Raw genomic sequence first — 16,351 nt, forward strand, 5'->3', positions numbered from 1 at the left:
TTACAAATCTTACTTTCAATAAATTGGGGGGTTGGGAGGGTAACATGGCTTCTCCAAAAACTGACACACAATGTGACATTTTCATTAAAGAAACAAAATCTTTCAGCCTGGATCCACAAAGGGGTTTATGCATTGCAATGCTCAGCACTCCAACACCTTTTAGGCACCTAAAAAATCACTTGGAACATGAGCCAAAAAAGACAACATACTAGACTGGGAGCCAAGCCATGAAAGGGTGTCCTTAAGGGCTTTGCTCCTAGGATGACCAGGCAGCAAGGGTGAAAAATCGGGACGGGGGTGGGTGGGGGGTAACAGGAACCTATATAAGAAAAAGACCGAGAAATCGGGACTGTCTTTATAAAATCAGGACATCTGGTCACCCTATTCGCTCCTCTCATGGAGTTAGGTGCCTGATCCAAGGCTGATAGTGACCCACAACTGGGAGCCCCACTTCTGGCATCAAGCAGCTGAGACACCTAAGAGGTTTCTTGTAACAATAAATTAAGCAGCTGTCATTGCCACATCCATCAAAAGAGCGTGGGGAGAAAAACGCTGCATCCAGCCTTTAAAGCGAGTGATTGGAGGGCCTGTCTGAGCGCCCCAGGCTCAGCTCCCGCCTTTGCCTGGAGCTGAGAGGAGGGGGCTTGAAGAGCGGTCTGACGCTTTGCTATACAGTTACCGTTTGCTACCCAGTTCCCCGCGAGGGGCCGCTGTGCCCAGATCTCTGCCTCCAGCCCCTGTGCGCGGCGGGCAACACCCCGAGCCGGACCATCAAGCCCAGACATTTCCTGTTGGCCACATCATTCTCGCCCTAATAGAGGAAGTGACGCCACCGCTAGGAGTTCAGCCAATAGGGGCTCGGCGGCGTCGGGGTCAAAGGGCAGGCGAAAAGCAAGATGGCGGCGCCAGCGGTAGCGGCTGAGCAGATGAGGCGGTGTCAGTGAGGAGCAGGACAGTGGCTGGGCTGGGCAAGGCGTGGGTGGGGATGAGGGTGCGTGGCGCGCGCTGTGGCTGAGGATCCCTCGCACCCTCTAGCCGTCCCGCGCACCCGCCCCTCTCAGCTGGTGCCCCGGGCTCGCGCTCGCTCCTCTCCATGAGCGGCGCGTGCGAGCTGGTGTGGCGCCTGCTGCACGCCCTGCTCTGCCTGCTGCGCGCGCTGCTCTCGTGGCTCCGCGGCCGGCTGCGGGGAGGCCCCCGCTCGTGGCTCTGGCGCTGGTGGCGCCGCGCGGCCTCTGCCGCCGCCTCCTGCGCGCTCCTGGCGCCCGCCGCCGGGGCCTTCGCTTTCCACAAGCCGGGCGCGGCGCGGCGGGTGCCGCGCGGGCGGGGGCGCTGGGACGGGCGGTCCCTGGAGAAGCTGCCGGTGCACATGGGGCTGGTGGTGACCGAGGAGGAGCCGAGCTACGCGGACATGGCCAGCCTGGTGGTGTGGTGCATGGCGGTGGGCATCTCCTACGTCAGCGTCTACGACCACCACGGTGAGCGCGGGGGCTTGGCGGGGAGAGAGGGGGCCTTGGGCGCCACCTTCCTGTGCTCGGTAACGGGCGCGGGCGGATACAGCGCGGCGGGGGTTGGCTCGGCCCGTGGCCGCTGTGTCCTGTTAGGGGGCTCCTCTGGCTAGTCGGTGTTGGAGAAACACCCCCACTTTCACGGGCTGGGGAGAGGGGCCGCCCGTCGCCTGGGGGAGCTCTGCCTGCCCCTGCACGCCTCGGAGGCTGTTACCAATGAGCTTCCTTCCTGCGTGAATAACTCCATCCCCACTCCTCGTCTTTGCTGTCCTGGGATCTCCAGGCTCATCTCTGCCTGCCTGGCTCTAGCAGCAGCTGTGAAACCACCAGAGACCCCTTGGCCGTGTTCTGCTGCCTGAGAAAGTGCCAGGCAGCAGCAGAGTCCTCATGCCTGCCTGCCAGCTCAGGAGGGTAGGGTGGCATTCCCATGAAGGTATGATGGGAGTTGGGTTGGAAACAGGAGGGAGCACGGGCTATAATGGCAGAGAGAAAAGAGGGTCAGGGCAAAGCTGGGAGGCAAGATCAAACCAGTATCTTAGATGCCTATATACAAATGCAAGAAGTATGAATAATAAGCAGGAAGAACTGGAAGTGCTAATAAATAAATACAACTATGACATTATTGGCATTACTGAAACTTGGTGGGATAATACACACGACTGGAATGTTGGTGTGGATGGGTATAGTTTGCTCAGGAAGGATAGACGGGAAAAAGGGAGGAGGTGTTGCATTATATATTAAAAATGTACACACTTGGACTGAGGTGGAGATGGACATAGGAGACGGAAGAGTGGAGAGTCTCTGGGTTAGGCTAAAAGGGGTAAAAAACACGGGTGATGTCGTGCTGGGAGTCTACTACAGGCCACCTAATCAGGCGGAAGAGGTGGATGAGGCTTTTTTCAAACAACTAACAAAATCATCCAAAGCCCAGGATTTGGTGGTGATGGGGGACTTCAACTATCCAGATATATGTTGGGAAAATAACACCGCGGGGCACAGACTATCCAATAAGTTCCTGGACTGCATAGCAGACAACTTCTTATTTCAGAAAGTTGAAAAAGCTACTAGGGGGGAAGCTTTTCTAGACTTGATTTTAACAAATAGGGAGGAACTTGTTGAGAATTTGAAAGTAGAAGGAAGCTTGGGTGAAAGTGATCATGAAATCATAGAATTTGCAATTTTAAGGAAGGGTAGAAGGGAGTGCAGCAGAATAGAGACAATGGATTTCAGGAAGGCAGATTTTGGTAAGCTCAGAGAGCTGATAGGTAAGGTCCCATGGGAATTAAGACTGAGGGGAAAAACAACTGAAGAAAGTTGGCAGTTTTTCAAAGGGACACTATTAAGGGCCCAAAAGCAAGTTATTCCGATGGTTAGGAAAGATAGAAAATGTGGCAAAAGACCACCTTGGCTTAACCACGAGATCTTGCGTGACCTACAAAATAAAAAGGCGTCATATAAAAAATGGAAACTAGGTCATATTACAAAGGATGAATATAGGCAAATAACACAGGAATGCAGAGGCAAGATTAGAAAAGCAAAGGCACAAAATGAACTCAAACTAGCTATGGGAATTAAGGGAAACAAGAAGACTTTTTATCAATACATTAGAAGCAAGAGGAAGACCAAGGACAAGGTATGCCCACTGCTCAATGAGGAGGGGGAAACAGTAACAGGAGACTTGGAAATGGCAGAGATGCTTAATGACTTCTTTGTTTCAGTCTTCACTGAGAAGTCTGAAGGAATGTCTAGTATAGTGAATGCTTACGGGAAGAGGGTAGGTTTAGAAGAGAAAATAAAAAAAGAGCAAGTAAAAAATCACTTAGGAAAGTTAGATGCCTGCAAGTCACCAGGGCCTGATGAAATGCATCCTAGGGCTTGTCTACATCAGAAAGTTGCAGCGCTGGTGAGGGAGTTACAGCGCTGCAACTTAGGAGGTGTACACATCTGCAGGGCACCACCAGCGCTGCAACTCCCTGTTTGCAGCGCTGGCCGTACTCCCGTTTTGTCTCGGGTGTAGAGGATCCAGCGCTGGTGATCCAGCGCTGGTAATCAAGTATAGACACTTCGTGGAATAAGCAGGTATCCCAGCATACCTGAGGAAGCCTCTGGTAATCAAGCTGGTCTCCTTTCCCGGTTTGCTCTCTCGTTCCCCGAACCGCCGAGCAGGCAGGTCTCCTTCCCTGCAGTTTGCAGGGTGGTTCGGGGAACGCGAGAGCAAACCGCAGCGAAGCTGGTCTCCTTTCCCGGTTTGCTCTCTCGTTCCCCGAACCCCCGAGCAAGCAGGTCTCCTTCCCTGCGGTTTGCAGGGGGTTCGGGGAACGCGAGAGCAAACCGCGGCGAAGATGGTCTCCTTTCCCGGTTTGCTCTCTCGTTCCCCGAACCGCCAAGCAAGCAGGTCTCCTTCCCTGCGGTTTGCAGGGTGGTTCGGGGAACGCGAGAGCAAACCGCAGCAAAGCTGGTCTCCTTTCCTGGTTTGCTCTCTCGTTCCCCGAACCCCCGAGCAGGCAGGTCTCCTTCCCTGCAGTTTGCAGGGGGTTCGGGGAACGCGAGAGCAAACCGCGGCGAAGCTGGTCTCCTTTCCCGGTTTGCTCTCTCGTTCCCCGAACCGCCGAGCAAGCAGGTCTCCTTCCCTGCGGTTTGCAGGGTGGTTCGGGGAACGCGAGAGCAAACCGCGGCGAAGCTGGTTTCCTTTCCCGGTTTGCTCTCTCGTTCCCCGAACCGCCGAGCAAGCAGGTCTCCTTCCCTGCGGTTTGCAGGGTGGTTCGGGGAACGCGAGAGCAAACCGCGGCGAAGCTGGTCTCCTTTCCCGGTTTGCTCTCTCGTTCCCCGAACCGCCGAGCAAGCAGGTCTCCTTCCCTGCGGTTTGCAGGGTGGTTCGGGGAACGCGAGAGCAAACCGCAGCGAAGCTGGTCTCCTTTCCCGGTTTGCTCTCGCGTTCCCCGAACCCCCCTTGAAGCCGCCCAACAGCACTGCAGTGTGGCCACATCTAACACCACTTGCAGAGCTGGTTGCTGTAAGTGTGGCCACTCTGCAGCGCTGGCCCTATACAGCTGTACTAATACAGCTGTAACAACCAGCGCTGCAAAATTTTAGATGTAGACATGGCCCTAGAATACTCAAGGAGTTAATAGAAGAGGTATCTGAGCCTCTAGCTATTATCTTTGGGAAATCATGGGAGATGGGGGAGATTCCAGAAGACTGGAAGGGGGCAAATATAGTGCCCATCTATAAAAAGGGAAATAAAAACAACCCAGGAAACTACAGACCAGTTAGTTTAACTTCTATGCCAGGGAAGATAATGGAACAGGTAATCAAAGAAATTATCTGCAAACACTTGGAAGGTGGTAAGGTGATAGGGAATAGCCAGCATGGATTTATAAAGAACAAATCGTGTCAAACTAATCTGATAGCGTTCTTTGATAGGATAATGAGCCTTGTGGATAAGGGAGAAGCGGTGGATGTGATATACCTAGACTTTAGTAAGGCATTTGATACAGTCTCACATGATATTCTTATAGATAAATTAGGAAAGTACAATTTAGATGGGGCTACTATAAGGTGGGTGCATAACTGGCTGGATAACTGTACTCAGAGAGTAGTTGTTAATGGCTCCCAATCCTGCTGGAAAGGTATAACAAGTGGGGTTCCGCAGGGGTCTGTTTTGGAACCGGTTCTGGTCAATATCTTCATCAACGATTTAGATGTTGGCATAGAAAGTACCCTTATTAAGTTTGCGGACGATACCAAACTGGGAGGGATTGCAACTTTTTTGGAGGACAGGGTCAAAATTCAAAATGATCTGGACAAATTGGAGAAATGGTCTGAGGTAAACAGGATGAAGTTCAATAAAGATAAATGCAAAGTGCTCCACCTAGGAAGGAACAATCAGTTTCACACATACAGAATGGGAAGAGACTCCATAGGAAGGAGTATGGCAGAAAGAGATCTAGGGGTCATAGTAGACCACAAGCTTAATATGAGTCAACAGTGTGATACTGTTGCAAAAAAAGCAAATGTGATTCTGGGATGCATTAACAGGTGTGTTGTAAACAAGACACGAGAAGTCATTCTTCCACTTTACTCTGCGCTGGTTAGGCCTCAACTGGAGTATTGTGTCCAGTTCTGGGCACCACATTTCAAGAAAGATGTGGAGAAATTGGAGAGGGTCCAGAGAAGAGCAACAAGAATGATTAAAGGTCTTGAGAACATGACCTATGAAGGAAGGCTGAAGGAATTGGGTTTGTTTAGTTTGGAAAAGAGAAGACTGAGAGGGGACATGATTGCAGTTTTCAGGTATCTAAAAGGGTGTCATCAGGAGGAGGGAGAAAACTTGTTTACCTTAGCCTTCAATGATAGAACAAGAAGCAATGGGCTTAAACTGCAGCAAGGGAGATTTAGGTTGGACATTAGGAAAAAGTTCCTAACTGTCAGAGTAGTTAAACACTGGAATAGATTGCCTAGGGAAGTTGTGGAATCTCCATCTTTGGAGATATTTAAGAGTAGGTTAGATAAATGTCTATTAGGGATGGTCTAGACAGTATTTGGTCCTGCCATGAGGGCAGGGGACTGGACTCGATGACCTCTCGAGGTCCCTTCCAGTCCTAGAGTCTATGAGTCTCTATGAGTCTATGATCCATGGTCTAGGACTAAAGTTAGTTAAATGGGAACTTGGATTCTGTAGGAATTGGTGACTTAGGCCTCTGTTACTCAGTAGGAAAAGAGTCAGGTTTACTGCTGGTAAATGGATTTGCATGTTTGGTTTGCTGTTTTTATTCTATAATCTTGTGTCGGAGCATCTCTCAAAAGTTTAAGCACTATAACTAGTGTCTCTTTTTCAAATGATTCTTCCTTCTTCAAAGGGGGAAGGATATGTACATTTTTATTTAAACTTTACATTATTAAATTGTATTACCTGGAATGTGCTATGTTCTATATTGATGAAGGCAAGATCAAGGAAGTATGCTTTCAGCTTGGAACCAAGCATTGAGATTTAGTGATCCTGCAGAAGATCCAGTCTTGGATCATCCCTTGAAAAAGCTTGGTCTCCTACATAGATGAGCTTTACCCTTGTAGTAAACAACTCTACTGTGCCAGAGGAGTGGAGCTGTTGAAAGGATGATCTTTAGGTATTCTGGGCCCAAACTCTGGGGTTTCTTGACTAGGAGGACCGATCTTGAATTTCTCATTTTATGGGAAGTCACTGCAGTGAGCAGAGAACAGACTTCATATATTCATGCCGTCACATGTTGCTGAGGACTTGTACAAAACCAGCACTTGATGTGAGCTCTAAGGAGCTGAGAGACAACAGGGCATGTCTTCATTAGCAACATTAAAGTGCTGTGTAGTTGTGGCACCAGTGCTAGGGGAGAGCTCTCCCACCGCTATAAAAAAAAACACCTCCGCGAGGGGGTCTACATTGCTATGTTACAGTGCTGAAACTTGCAGCACTTGGGTGGCGGAGCGGGGGAGGGTTCACACCCCTGAGCAAGAATGTTGCAGCACTGGAAAATGGCAGTGTAGACAAGGCCTTAGTTTCTTGACATCTGATGGCTTTGTTCCCAGCTAGGCTGCATAACTTTAGTCCAGCTTGGAAGTGATGAGCATCTATTACTAATGCTAGCTAAGTCATCTGTGAGGATAGACAGAGTCATCTAGCCATTTGGAGATAACAGCATCCACAAGTAAAACTGTGCTGTGTGAAAGCTAAACTGCAGATGGACTTACTGTACAATTGGCTATCTTCAGCCAAAGGAGACTGCACTGCACTGAGGGGCTCTTCAAAGTGTTTCTGATTACAGTAGTGTTGTATGATATGAAGGATAGAACTTTTTGCTATTTGCATATGATTTTTCTGATTTCACACCAGTTCTGGTGGCTGTATGTAGATCTTAAATAGGACTTCAGAGAGAATTGGTCCTTGTGGGTCTGTCTGGGTAAGAGATCTGGTGGATATGTACTTTTTCAATCACTACCTTTTTAGGCATTCCTTCAAGAAGGATTTAGAACACTTTAGAGCATTCCCCTGGACTTTTGCTACCTCCATCAGGTGGGATAGCAATCTCTCATGATCAGCCATGTGAAGAGATCTAGGAGTATGGAAAAGGATGTCTCCTCCATTCATAGACAAGCATGATGTTATCCATCAGTGCCACTAATGCTGTTCCTGTTCTATGTAGTGGCCTGAATCCAAACTTCAGGATCTAGGATGTTATCTTTGGCTAGCTTCTTTGAGCTTGTTTAGGAATTGTAGGCTTGATACTGGGGGAGCTAGGTTAGATCCAGGGAGGATTTCTGCAGTATTTATTGCACTATTCTGTTGACTAAATATTCTTTTGGTGAAAGAGGCATTAGGTTGTGGTGGCTAATGCATGCTCAGCTTCTTGGGGAAGTATATATTGGCTGCTGTGGATAAGGGTTTAGTTGTGTGTGGGTTTTTTTTTTTGGTTTCAGACTCCTGAGAGATTGCTTTAATTGCTCCAACAACATTGGAAACTATTGCCATACAAGATTATTCTAATCTTGGTAGGTCTTATGCAATGTGAAATTTATTGGAGTGTGTCACACTTTGACAATAGTAGTGATCATTGAGCAAGAATTGAGATTATGACTTAGCACTGTCCTGATACGTTTCTTATCAGATCCATAAGTTGTCTGCAGTAAATCCTGTTGCTCAGGGTTAGATGACACAAGTTTAAACATTAGTGCAATGTTCCCCAAACTGTGGGGTGTACCCACTCTGCTCCCTGCTCCACCCTGGCTATAAGATGCATGTGGACAGATTACATTATGGGTAATGAGGGGTGTGGAAGGTTCAGTCACAGACACCCTTTTGGGACTGTTCAGCACCTGATGTGCTGAAACTACCTTTGAGCCTGTCTTCTTTGTCAGCTTGGGACTCCAGAACCTGCCTCGTTGAGCCAGACATGCTAACCTGCTGCAACACAGACCCAGGGTCTGAACCGTGCCCCCAAAGCTGCAAACTTAACTGAAAACAGCTGAGCAAGTACTTCTGTCTCTAGCACTCAGACACCCAGTTCCCAATGGGATCCAAACCCCAGATAAATCCGTTTTACTCTGTATAAACTTTTTATAAGGTAAACTCATAAATTGTCTGCCCTATATAACACTGATAGTGATATGCACAGTTCTTTGCTCCACCAGGTATTAATCACTTACTCTTGGTTAATTACAGGTAATAAGCAAATGTGACTTTCATTAAGTATAAAATAAGATTTAAGTGGTTTCAAGTAACAAACAGAACAAAGTAAGTTATAAAACAAAACACGCAATTCTAATCCTAATGCATTAAGAAACTGAATACAGGTAAACCTCCTGCTCAGAGATGTTCCAATAAGCTTCTTTCACAGACTAGACTCCTTTCTAGTCTGGACCGAATCCTTTCCCCAATACAGCTTTGTTTGTTCCAAGCTCAGGTGGTAACTAAGGGATTTCTCATGACTGGCAGCCCCCTTTGGTCTGTTTCACCCCCTTTTCTATCTTTGGCTCAAGACAGGAATCTTGTATCAGAGGGGTAGCCGTGTTAGTCTGGATCTGTAAAAGCAGCAAAGAGTCCTGTGGCACCTTATAGACTAACAGACGTTTTGGAGCATGAGCTTTCGTGGGTGAATACCCACTTCCTCAGATGCATGTGGTGGAAATTTCCAGGGGCAGGTATATATATGCAGGCAAGCTAGAGATAATGAGCATCATCTCAGGATTAAACAAAGACTGTGAATGGCTTGCCATTTACAAAACCAGTTTCTCCTCCCTTGGTTTTCACACCTCAACTGCTAGAACAGGGCCTCATCCTCCCTGATTGAACTACCTCCTTATCTCTAGCTTGCCTGCATATATATATACCTGCCCCTGGAAATTTCCACCACATGCATCTGACGAAGTGGGTATTCACCCACGAAAGCTCATGCTCCAAAATGTCTGTTAGTCTATAAGGTGCCACAGGATTCTTTGCTGCTTTGACAGGAATCTTTTCTCTCTTGGTTCCCCTCCCCTCCTTCTAAATGGAAAAGCATCAGATTTAAGATAGATTCCAGTAGCAGGTGACATGGTCACATTTCCTGTGAGGACCGCAAGCCTCCATGACTCACAGCAAGGCTTGCAAGTAAATGGCCAATTTGCAACCAATTGTCCTAGTCAGTGGGAGCCATCAACATTCCAAGCCACCATTAATGGCCCACACTTTGTCATTACAATAGGACTTTAGAGTTATACTTCATATTTCTAGTTTTAGATACAAGAATGATAAAAAAATAGGATGAACACACTCGGTGGATTATAAACTTTGTAACGATACCTTACAAGAGACCTTTTGCATGCAGCATATTCAGTTACATTATATTCACACTCATTAGCATATTTCCATGAAACGTATGGAGTGCACGATCACAAGGAGTTTGACATAAAATTTGGGGATCATTGCACTAGTGGAGCTACACCATTGCTGTAACAACAATGGGAATTTCAATGATAAGCTCAGTAACAGCCCTAGTGTCACTGCAAATGCTATTAAGAAGCTTTTTAGTCACCCATGGCTTTGGTTAGTAGGTAGAGGAACCTTGTACTTACAATGAATAGTAAGAGATGAGAGTAATTTTAAAGATGTAAATATCCATCTCTGAAGTATTATGGTTCACTTCTGTGCAAGAACAGCGGGTAAGATCCCACTAGAACTGCTTACTTGAGCTTGATACTGTAGGGCCCTCAATATCTCACAAGTCTGGTGACACTGATGATATCTAGCTATATACTTTACCGTCTGGCCTTCCTCTCAGTAATTCTTGAGCTCATGACCTGTATGCCTCTTAGGAAGGATAAAAATATTACAGCAAGATTAAATTGAAAATATTGACTACAGTAAGAGTGTGGAACTATTAGTAAGGCATGCTACCACAAGATGACCTGTATCACTATGTATTTTGTACAGTGTTCAATGCAATGGGGTCTGGATCTTGGTCAGGCCTTTTGGGCTCTAGTTTAGCACAAACAGTCGCTTCTAAATAGACAAAACATACAAAGGGTCAGAGAAAAGTAGAAGTATCCCCTATTTATAGAGGGAAAACTGAGGCAAAGAATAAGATACTTGCCCAAGGTGGCATCTGTGGCAGAGCTGGGGATTAAACCCACATCTCTTGAGTACCAGTCTACAGCCTTAACAAGTCTCTTCCTTTGTATTTAGCAAGCATCCTAAGGAAGCAGCTGTCTAGTAGATCGTGCAGACTTTCAACAAAATAGTTCGATTCGTTATCTTAGTGTGCCAGCTGACACAGTATTGACAATATTTTTTTCCTTGGGAATGATTCCTGACTGAACTATTCAAGACTGAGAGGGGACATGATAACCAAGTTTTTCAAATACAAAAAGTGTTACAAAGAGGATGGAGAAAAATTATTCTCCTCATCCTCTGAGGATAGGACGAGAAGCAATGGGCTTAAATTGCAGCAAGGGCTGTTTAGATTGGAAATTAGGAAAAACTTCTTAACTGTCAGGGTGCTTGAGCACCGGAATGAATTGCCCAGGGAAGTTGTGGAATCTCTGTCACTGGAGATTTTTAAGAGCAGATTAGACAAACACCTGTCAGATTAGTGGTCTCCAACCATTTTAAGCACATGATCACTTTTTGAATTTAAGTGCAAACCCAGGATCTACCTCAAAGAAAATGTAGAAATAAGAGTAATTTCACAAACCCAAACACCCTTGCCCTGCCCCCTTTCCTGCTCTTGCCCCACCCTTCTCCGAGGCCCCACCCTGCTCACTGCATCCCCGCAATCTGTCCAGTGTTCGCTCTTCTCCCCCTCACTCACTTTCACTGGGATTGGGGTGCAGGCTCTGGGCTGCGGCTCAGGGGTTTGGAGTGTGGGAGGGATCTGGGCTGAGCTTTGGGTAGGGGGCTGGAGTGCAGGAGGGGGCTCGGCTGGGGCAGCAGGTTGGGGTGCAGGGTGCAGGCTCTGGGAGGGGGCTGAGGCAGGGGGTTAGAGTGCACAAGGGGGCTCAGGCTGGGTGCAGGAGGGCATTCAGGCCTGGGGGTTTGGAGTGTGGGCTCCGGCTGGGTGCCAGTTACCTCAGGCGGTTTCCAGGCAGCGGCAGCACAGTGGAGTTAAGGTGGGCTCCCTGACTGCCGTGGCCACATACTGCTCCTAAAAGCAGCAGGCATGTCTGGCAGCAGCTCCTGCGGGGGAGAGGGGTGGAGGGTCTCTTTGTGCTGCCCTCGCATGCAGGCACTGCCCCAGCAGCTCCCATTGGCTGGAGTTCCCTGTTCCCAGCCAATGGGAGCTGCTCTCCCTGCCACTCTGTGACTGCATCTGGTTCCCAAAGGGAAAGATGTGGCAATTTACAAAAGAGCCTAATGCTGTTGGTCAGTTTTCTCAACCAAAATATATCGAGTTAAATGTCTTCATCCCAACTGAAGACTTATAAGAACCTCTATATAAGCAGCTAGTTTTTCAGGGCTTGACAAATTTCTTAGGTCTTGTCTACACTTAAAAAGCTACAGCGGCATAGCTCTGCTGCTGAAGCTGCACCACTGTAGTGCTTCAGTGAAGACAGTGCCTGCACCAATGGGAGGGGTCGTCCTGTCAGAGGAGGTAATCCATCTCCCTGAGAGCCAGTAGCTATGTCAGCGGAATAATTCCTCCATCAAACTAGTGCTTTCTACACAGGAACTTAGGTTGGCTTAACTATGTCTTTCAGTGGTGTGGATTTTTTGTACCCCTGAGCAATGTAGCTAGGCTTATCTAATTTTCTAGTGTAGACCAGGCCTCTCTACTAGCAAGAGATTGCCTAAATAAAAACACACCCACCTTGGACCCTGCTTTAGTGCCTTTCTATTTTGTTGGCTAGGTAACACAGCTGCTTTGCTTGCTATACACTTGAAGCTCCCTCTTCGTAGCTGCCTTGAAGGTAGAGGTCTCCTTCACCCTAGAGCATTCTGGTTGCCATGTCGGGTTTGGAATAGGTCTCTGCTATTCTACCTCTCTTGTTTCCCTTATTTTGGGTTGGGGGTGGGGGGTTTGTCTTCCTCTCTGCATAACTCAAATGCCTACTTCCACTGATTATCATAGCCTGCAGCAGTCTGAAATTGGCAAAAATCATGTGTTCCTTTGCTACCAGTAGGGCTATGAATAGCTGTGAAACTGACTAGTTTTGTTAATTTAACTAGACTTCATTGATCAGCAATCTTTCTGCACACTAGGGCAGAAAAATCTGCATGACTTTAAATGCAGTTTACATTTGTAATCTTATATTTAAAATAGAAGGCTAGAATCTTGGCTTTTTTTAAATGAATTACTTGTGTGTTGTAGAAAATGGTGATTAAGATCCTCATCCATATTGGGGAATTCTCCTGTGGCAAGGAGACTTTTTTAACCTTGCAATTTTCCCTTCTACTAATGGCTGAGTTGGCACAAATATAGTCCGTTTAAGTATCATTGCATTGACACAAACCAAAGTTAATTTTTTTCCTTCTTCCAACCCTAGAATATCAAACTTCATGCAGGGCATTGAATGGCTATGGGAATTGACTGGTATTGGGTTGGGGACTTTCATCTCTAAATTACTAGTAGCAGAAGGAGTGACTGTAGCTTGTACTACACTACAACCCCTTCAGAGAGCTAAAATCCCTTTTGGATCATTATTCTTTCCTCCTCTTCTGGGAGCTTGAGACCTGGGTGTGTTGTTTGTTTTTTTTTTGAGGGAGGGAAAGCAAAAACTGCCCTCTAAAGATATATTTTAAATACTTAACCATTGCAATATGGTTATGAACTGTACAATAATCCATAGTAGCAGGATTTGTTTGTTGTAGTTTCCATTTACTCTGAAGTCATAGGATATGTCTAATATTAATTGTAAATGAATTTTTGTTTATATTTCATAGAATATCAGGATTGGAAGGGGCCTTGGGAGGTCATCTAGTCCAACCCCCTGCTCAAAGGACCAGTCCCCAGATCCCTAAGTGTCCCCCTCAAGGATTGAATTCACAAACCACTCAGCTATGTTCCCTCTCATTCTTGACTGAAACTTCTGAAAAGCTTCAATAAGTTATCTAGTTAGTTTTCATCAGATATTTAACGGGCTAACCTTCCCCTTAAGAAAAGCCCAGACAGGAATAATAAGTTAGAAGGGAGAGATCACTGAGCTTGCTGCTGCCGTTTGCTTGCCATAGTAGTCTGTAGTCACTGTTATGTCTCCAAGTATAATTCTTGTTTTCAAAACACAAGTGCATACCCTAGCAAAAATTGCACAAAATAACTTTCTATTTAGGAAATGTGTACAGTGTGACAATTGGTTGTTTATAAACTAAGTCCATTCTGAAAAATACATGAAAGATTTTAAACTTGGTTGAGGCAGCTTACAAAGAGTCCCGAGGATTTGCCGTTGACTAAATTAGTTTGACATACAATTGAAAGCATCTTTTCCCATATAAGAAATAAGCCTAAAATACCAGCATTTTATATGCTTCTAAATAGGCTGCATTGAATAGACACTATATTATCACGAAATCTGCTGTGACTGCTACACCAGTTTTTCTTCAGATCGTATAAATCTTTTTTGCCTTTTACTAAAGATTTCCTATGTTGCTAAAACTATTCTCATCTCTTGCCACTGAAAGCTAACGTGCTGACACTGAAGTCATGAGGTTTAAATGATTAGTTTAAAACTCATAACGCTGGAAAATGGCAAACAGGAAGCTGGAGGATATTCCATACATGGAATATGTGTTGCTTAGATATATCTTAATACATTGTCCAAAGGGAAATATTTTTTAAAAATGCATAAACATTTTCAAATTGTCTTTAGTTAAATAAAACTACCTTAACCGTGCTGGATGCAAAAGGAAAAAAGTTATAAGAATTTGCCAAAAAGTTCTGCATTTAATACTGACTGGCTTCATAAACAAAGGTAGCTACTGAACTGATTGTTTCTAATTGAATAGCTCAAGACTTCAGAATTAGTAGATCTCATCCTCTCATACCTTTTTTTTTTAAACCCATACATTAGAAGGAAAAACAAACAAGTTTTCTTGCTTTCCCAGTTGGTTTCTTAAGTTTGAATGAACTAGTCCTCGAACTGAACTAATTGAATAAAATGAAGAAAAAATGTTTTCTCTGCACCTGCAGAAGAAGCTGTTGATGTCAAAAACTGGTTTAGCATTCCAACAAACTCTAGTCCTGGGTGCTTAGCCAGTGACTTCACCAGTGATCTAACTTTATAACTTCAGCAGCAAACAAGTATCACTTTGAATATTTGTTTTTAATTAGACTATTAACGGATTATAGTAAATTTAGGCCTAAACATATGTTGTAATTTCAAAATTAATTCTAAATGTTTGTTTTTTTTTACAAAGCAATGTATTTAATCAGTTTTAAAGAAGAAAATATTTCTGGCTTGGTTTGGGGTCAGTTTCAAGCTCCAAATTTGGAACTGGAGGGTCCCAAGATAGACCCACCTTTTTCTCTTCCCTAAATCACATGACACAAATTAGGGGGTTTTCATGCACTTGGGTCAAACTGTGGCTTTGCTAGAGCTGAAGCTATGCCACTTCAGCGCCATATTTACTACAGCGATGGAAGGACTTTTTTCCATGTTAGTAAATCCGTCCCCTTGAGAGGCAGGAGCTAGGTCAAGGGAACAATTCTTCTGTCAACCTAGCTCCATTTCCAGTGGGGTTTAGGTTCACTTAATTTGGTGGCTGTGTGACACTTATCACAGCCCTCAAGAACTAGATCGACCTAATGTTTAGGTGTAGACCAGGCCTGGTCCTCTTCAAACATAATCACCCACTTTGAGGTGATATCCCACACCTGCTGCCTCTTTAAGGAAGCAATATTTTAAAGGGTGTGAAAGATTTGGGGGATAGGATTGTCACCTTATTGCATTTTTACTTGGTGAACACCCTTTGAATGTTACCTCTGATGTGACTTTAAGAATTCATTCTCTCAGGCTATGTCTACACTACAGCTTATTTCACTTGTGGTGTGAATAAACTACCCTGAGTGACATAAGTTACACCAACATAAGCACCAGTGTGCACAGTGCTGTGTCGACTGGACAGCTTCTCCTCCTGCCATAGCTTCTGCCTCTTGCAGAGGTGGCTTTATTATGCGGACAGGCACTTGCAGGGGTGCTGCTGCATATGTAGACAAGTACAGACACTGTCTGGGAAGCTGTCACAGAGCAATCAAAGGCCATCAACAGTGAATGGCTCTCCCCTGGTGGAACAATGAGGTTGCTAGTGGCAGGGCCATTGACTTCGAATGACATTTGTGCCTTGAAGTCAACACCTCACTGAAGCATAGAAATTCCTCTGTGAAGGAGCATGGACAGAACAGCTGCCAGAGGCATTTTAAGAAAAATGCTCCATAAGGGAGGGAAGCTAATTCATTAACAGAAACGGGACCAATCTGGAGAGAGTGGAGATAGGGACTTTACCTTCCCTGAGGATGCTGATCAAACCCAAGCCTTCACAAAAGGCAGTGAGGTCAGATAAAGGCCTGGTCTACACTAAATACTTAGATGAACCCAGCTGCATTGCACAGGGGTGTGAAAAATCTACCACCTTCCCTGCAGTGACATAATTAAGCTGACCTAACCTGTGGCAGACAGCGCAAGGTCATTGAAATTTTCATTGGCCTTGCCTCTGGATTACCTGCTCTGAAGGAGAGCCCCCTTTTGCCAGTGTAGATATTGTCTATGCTGAAGTGCTGCAGCTGTGCTGCTGTAGCATTTCTGATGTGGACAGTCCGTAAGGGAAAGCATTCAGGAGTTTGTTTTCCATATCTCTGTAACACTCACCTTTGAGGTGTGTCTGTGTGTGTTTTTAAGGAATTCATTTG

At 45.7% G+C, this 16,351-nt stretch overlaps 1 protein-coding gene across 1 annotated transcript in view; it reads left to right on the top strand.

Annotated features, from left to right (window-relative positions):
- The first annotated feature begins 863 nt into the window (after positions 1-863).
- Positions 864-16,351, top strand: part of NUS1 (NUS1 dehydrodolichyl diphosphate synthase subunit) — a 41,152-nt gene continuing 25,664 nt past the window's right edge. The window contains exon 1 of the mRNA XM_030556183.1: positions 864-1,475. Within this exon, the coding sequence (XP_030412043.1) occupies positions 1,094-1,475 (382 nt within the window). The 5' untranslated portion in view covers positions 864-1,093. The remainder of the gene's footprint in view (positions 1,476-16,351) is intronic.

Source organism: Gopherus evgoodei, chromosome 3, assembly GCF_007399415.2.
Source record: "Gopherus evgoodei ecotype Sinaloan lineage chromosome 3, rGopEvg1_v1.p, whole genome shotgun sequence".
Taxonomy (NCBI): domain Eukaryota; kingdom Metazoa; phylum Chordata; order Testudines; family Testudinidae; genus Gopherus; species Gopherus evgoodei.